This window comes from Protobothrops mucrosquamatus, unplaced genomic scaffold, assembly GCF_001527695.2.
Source record: "Protobothrops mucrosquamatus isolate PMUCROS unplaced genomic scaffold, P.Mucros_1.0 scaffold3318, whole genome shotgun sequence".
Taxonomy (NCBI): Eukaryota; Metazoa; Chordata; class Lepidosauria; order Squamata; family Viperidae; genus Protobothrops; species Protobothrops mucrosquamatus.
The window spans coordinates 133,312-140,378 of NW_015389308.1; the positions used below are offsets into that span (position 1 = coordinate 133,312).

Genomic DNA, 7,067 nt, shown 5'->3' on the forward strand with positions numbered 1-7,067 from the left:
ATGAAATGGAGGGCATTTCTCCACTTTCTCCTTGGCCCATTGCTGAGAGGGTGATTCGTTGTTGCAAGAACAGATGGTATCTTTTCCCTCCCTCGCCCAACCATTGCAAACGCATCCCATGCCAGCGTTTTCCAATTCAAAACTGCTGCTTGCTGGCCTGAATGGCCTTCAATCCTTATGGGCTGATGGTCTCCAGGCCTTTGATCTTGTCTGGCAGCAGCCACAACCTCTGATTGACTGCAGGGTCTGCACTCACTCTCCCGGTATTAGACGGTTCCTGTCCTGTGCAGCCATTTTATCCTGCGACAGTCTCTGCTGGGTGGCAGCTGCTATTTTATGTTATAGCAATTTTGCAGTTGATCCACCTATGGCCTATTAAATCAGTGACCCTTACTGATGATGTATCCCCTTTCTGTTGCCGACCAAGATGGATAAAGCATGCTCCCTATTGCTTCCTTGCCTATCCATAGTCCTGTAAAGATTTCTTCCCCTTTATGTCTTGTCTTGTCTTGTCTTGTCTTGTCTTGTCTTGTCTTGTCTTGTCTCATCTCGTCCTATCCTATCCTATCCTATCCTATCCTATCCCATTCCATCCCATCCCATCCCATCCCATCCCATCCCATCCCATCCCATCCCATCCCATCCCACCCCACCCTATTAATTTTCCCTGCTATAGACAACAGAGGATTTCCTGTTCCTTTGATGATAGCATCAGAACAACAATTGTATCAGAAAGGGAGAGAAAGGATCCGTGTTAAAGGAAAAGATAACAGTGCAAAAAGAGAGAAACCTCCCCAGGACCCCCTAAAACATATGAATGAAAATCACAATTGTATCCCCTACGTTTGATAGAAGAAAATATATTTTACACATCGCACATACTGGAAGCTACTCTGCTGCTGTTATTTTAAACGCAGGTTTCATTCAAACCATTCAAGCAGAAGAGCACCATCTCAGGCCCTTGGGGTGTGCGCCACAACAATTTCAGTGCAACTCCAGGAAACCTCAAAAACTTTGCTACCAAACTGCAATACAGTGGAGCAATTAGGAAACACATAGCTGGAAAGCGCCATACTTCCTTCCTCGTAATGGGGATTGTAATCATTTAATTCAAAGAAGAAGAATCAAAGAGATTTGGTGTTGAGTATGTATTATGAAGAAATGTTACATAAGAATTCTGGCAAGGGCCCTAGTTTCAGATGAGACACTTATAATGACATCCCTTAAACTCTCCTGAAGATGTTACCTAGCCTGGTAACGAAATGTTCAGGAACCAACCCACGAGCTCAGAGAACGAACCTTCACCCTCATCCTTATACGTTTCATGGACCTAGAATGAGGCAATTTAGGGCAGCTAAACTCTTGCCAATCTCCATATCCTCTTTCAATGCAGAAGGGAGGTTTCAAGTCTCTTGTGAAGGCTGCTTCTGTTCCCTGTCATCAGAACTGCCGCACCTTTGCTTAGTAAGAGAAATAACTCCCACGGAGACTAATCATATTAACCATATTTCATTTGTGTTAACTTTATAATAAATGAGAAGGTGCAGTACTTTATTCAGGTTTTATGCTCACTTCCTACTATTTTTGCCTATGTGCGTGTCCACCTCCTGCATTTTTCAGAGCTGAGTTTTTCTTAACATCAAATAAAGACCATTGAGGCACCCATTACATAAGCTTCAGTTTCGTAATGGTGAATAACAACTTGGCAACCCCTCAGTGTTGGAAAAATAAACAAACCTGTGATAATGTCATCCAGAAAAGAACTGACAGAGCCTCATTCTTTCCAGATGAAGCCTTACTCAAGGGGAAGAATCCATGACTTACTCACAGATGTTTTCAGCTTTTATTTTATTCTAGTTTCGTTTTTTTGTGGGAATCCCTAAGAAATACAAGAGATGTGGTGTTCAAACTTGTTGCTACATCCTAAGACTTGATTGGTTCATTGCAAGCTGTTACTGGTGTGAGATGGAGAGAAGATAACAGGCAGGAAACCAACCAATGATAAAATTTCACGAAAACATGTCTTAATCAAGAATTCCTCCACCGCTACAAAACATACCATCTTCTGAGAGGAGATGACAGGAAATGAGTCTTCCGACCAAGGCAAAGAACAGAGGTACTGTTTCCTGATGTATCTTTGTAGACTTGTTGCAGAAAAATTATTTTCTTCCAGGGCCAGATTACTGAGATGATATCTGGGTTTAGTTCTATTTGTAGTTGATTTCTTCCTGTATCTTGCTGGTGGTACATGGAGCATTAAAACAGCCATTTACACCTGCGACTTTGTTCTCCAGGTTGAAGGGTAATCTTACCAGGAAAGAAACAGGTGAGTTTTTATCTACGAAGGGATCTAAATTTTTAAATAAATCCCATTTTCCATTCCCTGGGGAAATGGGATTTATTTAAGACTGGTGTGAATTTCATGGAAGAGAAAACTACTCAAGAAACTGTACAGCAGGGGTGTCAAACTCGTGTCGTGACGTATCGTGACTTTTTTTCCATTGCCAGCAATGGGATGGGCCTGGTTTCACTATGATGCATCCGGCCCGTGGGCCGGCAGTTTGACACCCCTGCTGTACAATATTCCCTTCCATGTAATTTTTTTTTAAATCAACTTTCTTTCCCTTTCATCATGCAATAACAGCACTTCGAGAGTCAGAATTTGATTCAAGAAATTTGAATTTTTAAAAATCTTTAAGTAAATGTATTAATTAAAATGTATGCTTCAATTTTTTTGTAATTTTAATTTCATATTAGGCTGTCTTTCAAAATACAACCTTTCTTCTGCCAATCTGCCTCTTAAGTGTGATCTTTCTGTGTCCTTTTCACCGGTCCTTATAGCAAGAGATATTTAAGCATCAGAAATTAAGAATAATTGAACATGCTGATGAAGCACTAGCCAGTCATACCAAATGGAAAAAATGTTTTGGTCCCTTTTCCTGGAAAATACTTCTGGTTAACAGGCTTTTAAAATTGCATGCTGTACCTGTTGTGGTGGTATCTGACCAAATAATAAGTGGAAGATCTAATAAATAAACAAATTAGGTGGGAAAACGTTTGGCAAGTGGATATTGTTCTATGATGTCTCTGAGGCAATGTCCACATTTTGAGTGAAGATGACTTACAATGGAAAGAAACTTCTCCATTTTGGCTTGCTACAGGCACAAGAGACCTGTACATGAGTACTCCCAGAGCATGTAACTGAGCTGCAAATTTTGCTGACTCATAGTGAAGAGGTGATGATCTCACCTCAAAGGTTTGGAATTTACCACGTTCCTTGACTGTTTCTTTGGGTGGACATTGAAGCTCATTGGTCCTTAGGCAACCAGGTCAAGAAAAAAAGTCAAACAGCAGACAAAGTAAGAAGCCAATTAAAAAGTCTAAAGGAGAAAAGGCGACTTTTTAAATTAACTATTTTAACACATTTTTAAAAAGTTAACAATAAAAAAATAAACTGTTATTTGGAGTGTGTTTGATGCTTTCAGTTTTCATTTTGCCAAGAAGCAAAGCTAAAGCAATCCTTTCTTTTTTCCAAGCAGCTCTTTCCACGTCCATCTTTGTTAAGAACAAAACAATAACACAACCTGAAGATCAAGGAAACTTAAAGAAATTTAAAACAGTTTGAAAAGAGAAGAGGCATGGCAAATAAATTATATAAGATATCATGGGAGAAGCAAATGGAAGATTTATTCAATGCATTCAGGCCAACACCAGGTGATTTTTTTTTTTCATTTCTGTTGTCCTTGAGATATTTCCAAACCATGACTACATCCTTAATCATTTAGTCAATACAGAAATGAAGAATATTTTCCTGTTTTATGAGACATGCTTATTTATTTAATTTATCAAATATATTTGCCACCCATCTCGGGGTACAGGTGACTCTGAGCTAAGATTAGGGATTAGAGAAGGTTGATGCTAAATTACTCAGGAAAATTCCTGTGCAGAACTGATGCCATGTATGATGCATGCATACATTCTGATATCAGATTAACCACCTACTTTTTTCAGTTTGTAGTCTTGAGTGTAACTGAGTGGTGGTTCATACAGTTCTTTGGAATCGATTGTAAGCCATCTACTGTTAATGTACATTGCTTAAAATGGATTCTAAAACAACCCCTAGGAATGGATTCTTTCATCTCTTCGTAAGGAAGCCAATTCAAGGCATTAGATTCTACAGAGAAAGAGGCCAAACATAGCAATAGAGAAAGTTTGCATTTTTGCAGATATTTGGGGATATCTTGTTGGAAGTTGGTTTATGAATACATAAATCTGCAGTTGTCCAAGGTGTAAAGAGAAGGAGAGGAATGGTGAGAGAGTTTGTTTTTACTTCTTTTTAAAATTCCCCATTACTGTTTCTTTCTGCAACATCTCAAGATTCTTCAACTATATCTTAAGAAATAGTGTTGATCCCAAACTTTCAGTGACATTAGCAACTTTAAAGGTATTACATTCCAATATTTTCATTGGAATCTTCATTGGAATATTCAGCATTTGGAACATTCCCTTTGCTTGTGGTTTATGTGTATGTGCATATTCCTGTAGATTCTTCAGTACCTACTACAGAAAAGGCGGAACAACCCTGGAAGTTTAAATTTTGGGATATAAGCAATCAGTTTCTCAGTGTGGTGAACAACAAGTTGATAGCAACGCCACAAAATTCAAATTCACCAGGTAACAAAAAAAAAAAATCTCTTATATTTTGCTGGAATATTTTAGTCCTAGTATTAGCCAAATTATTGATGGGACATCTTTGATGTTAGTAATTATTATAGTCACCAAGATTCGGATTGATCCATCACAACAATGATGGAGCTATCAGGATTTGTTATCCAACAGTGAGTTAGAAAAAACTGAAAACCTGTGAATGGTCCATTCTCTGATATTTCATCGCCATCATGATATTGTTGGGCACCCATTTGTCTTGGGCACCTGCCTGTCTGTCAACATGATTCCTACCCTACAGTTTTCAGGATGATACAAATTAAAAACAAAAGAAAATGAAAAGGTTTTTCAAAAAGCGTAAGGTTTTCATAAGTTTTCAGTATTACTTTCATTATGTTTGTAAATGTCTTGGGGTAGATTTATTGCTTTCATATAATTTAACTGCTGTCTAGTTCCTATTTGTTGATGTTTTCTTGTGATTGGCCTTCCAGCCTGGGTTGCAGTACACACACACACACACACAAACACAAACACATACACAGGGTGGGGCAAGAAGCTCAGTCATTTTTAGGAGCCTCTACAATATTATCTGAACATTTCCACTAAGTCTACACTGATCTAAATAATTTGGAATTCCCAATGATCCTTTGTGTCATGTCCACCTTCTTCTACTCCACCTTAGTTACAATTATCTGCCATTTATTTTGGTAAAGCATATTGTTAACCTTCAGTCAGTGGTTTCTCAGTCAATGTTTCCAAATCAATGAAACCATTGACTCTGTTTTCTTTCATATTATTTTTCCCCCAGAGAGTTCTTTTGATGTAGTTCCTAATACCTCCTTAGATTCAAAAAGGAATCCAATCTTTATAGGTGCTAATAATTGTGTTCTGTCCTGTATAAAGTCTGGTGATGGACAGCTTCAATTACAGCTCATGGTGAGTATTTCATTTGTACTCATTCTTTTTCCTAGAAAAATAGCTGGTTCTCCTTTTTCACTAGGATTAGGGTTGTGTCTACTCTGTGAAATAAGAGGACTCGCAATCTGCTCGTAAATAAGCATGTGCCAGATTATAGTAAATGCTACCTTTCTCCGTCATTGTTTCTCCCTGATATAATTAGTGGTAGGGGTTTTTTTGTGTGTTTTACTTTTCACAAGTAAATTAAATTGTAGTTCTGGACTTCTCGGTATGGAAAAGCAAAGTACTGCTGAGACTACTACACGTGTAATTAAAAGCTTCCTGTGGTTCCAAGTTCTAAATCAGAAACATTGATACTCCTTCAGTGGGAAGAAGTCTTCTGCAAAGTCATTCTCCATTGTAGCCACGATGTCATGTGATTATAATATACTTTGTTTTGCTAAAGAAGGCTTCCCCTTTTTTTTTTAGGAGGAAAATATTATGAAGTTGTACACAACACCAGAAAACTTCAAGAATTTCACTTTCTACAGCAGAAGTGAGGGCAGGCCAGAGATTTGCACTTTTGAATCTGCAGAATTCCCAAGTTGGTTCCTAAGCACTTCATCAGATTCAAACAAGCCTATTGGTTTAAATAAAAAAAGGAGGACCTGAAAACGTCTTGTTTTATTTTACAAAGATATCCTAAATCAAATTTTTAGATGGAGAAGATAGTTATTTTGGTGCAGAAGAAGCAAAGGAAGAAGGTGGAGTCAAGAAAGGATTCAGCTTAGAATCATTAGGTTCCCACAACTGATCCAAGTCCACCCCCTCTTGATTTCCATTAACTCTTGTCTAGCACCAATTTAATGTTGACTGTTAGTTAAGTAGATTCTTGTTAGCTAACATTTTTCACCTTCGATCTAGGGATTTGTAAAAATTAGCATGCACAAAATATCCTTCGCAACCAATACCGTTTTCCAGCTTGTGGGTGTGAATTTGCATTAACCAGTGAATTAATTTTTTGCATTTCTTTTGACTCACATTTTGTACATGGAGTTACTGGCATTTCTTATTAATAAAAATATGTTTCACAAGTATGCTTGGTACTTTATCTTGCTAATAATTTCCTGTTGGAGAGAACGATCCTCATTTAGTGTGGAGTTGATTTCCTAACACGTTTCACTCATGCCTCTACTGTTTGACGCATGGATGCCAGGACATGTAACAGCTGAAAGCAATGCAGCAACAATGGGCTTTAACCAGAAAAGCAGGGATAAGATGATGCAAATCCAGCACACCAGAGAGAGAAAGGGAATGCTCTAATCAGTGTTTCTCAACCTTGGTGACTTGAAGATGGGTAGACTTTAACTCTCAGAATCCGGCTGGCGGATTCTGGGAGTTGAAGTCCACCCATCTTCAAGTCCCCAAGGTTCAAAAATGCTGCTCTAACTGAAAGGATAAGGGTAATTTAGGCGTGGGAAGAGTAGCTAACAAAGGTGGAAATG

The 7,067-nt window shown here is 38.3% G+C and overlaps 1 protein-coding gene across 1 annotated transcript; it reads left to right on the forward strand.

Moving 5' to 3' along the window:
* The first annotated feature begins 2,097 nt into the window (after positions 1–2,097).
* LOC107297454 (interleukin-36 alpha) lies at positions 2,098–6,643 on the forward strand. The gene is made up of 5 exons (XM_015826817.1): positions 2,098–2,116; positions 3,540–3,714; positions 4,546–4,674; positions 5,474–5,601; positions 6,052–6,643. Exons 2-5 carry the CDS (start codon positions 3,639–3,641, stop codon positions 6,232–6,234), a joined length of 516 nt encoding a protein of 171 aa, XP_015682303.1. The 5' UTR covers positions 2,098–2,116; positions 3,540–3,638; the 3' UTR covers positions 6,235–6,643.
* Positions 6,644–7,067: the final 424 nt, after the last annotated feature.

What these genes read in the sequence shown, in the direction of transcription:
- LOC107297454 (XM_015826817.1), top strand. Translation starts at nt 3,639, where the DNA reads ATGGCAAATAAATTATATAAGATATCATGGGAGAAGCAAATGGAAGAT. An exon ending in TGCATTCAGGCCAACACCAG is followed by an intron (nt 3,715 to 4,545) that starts GTGATTTTTTTT and finishes ATATTCCTGTAG; the next exon opens with ATTCTTCAGTACCTACTACA. An exon ending in ACAAAATTCAAATTCACCAG is followed by an intron (nt 4,675 to 5,473) that starts GTAACAAAAAAA and finishes TTTTTCCCCCAG; the next exon opens with AGAGTTCTTTTGATGTAGTT.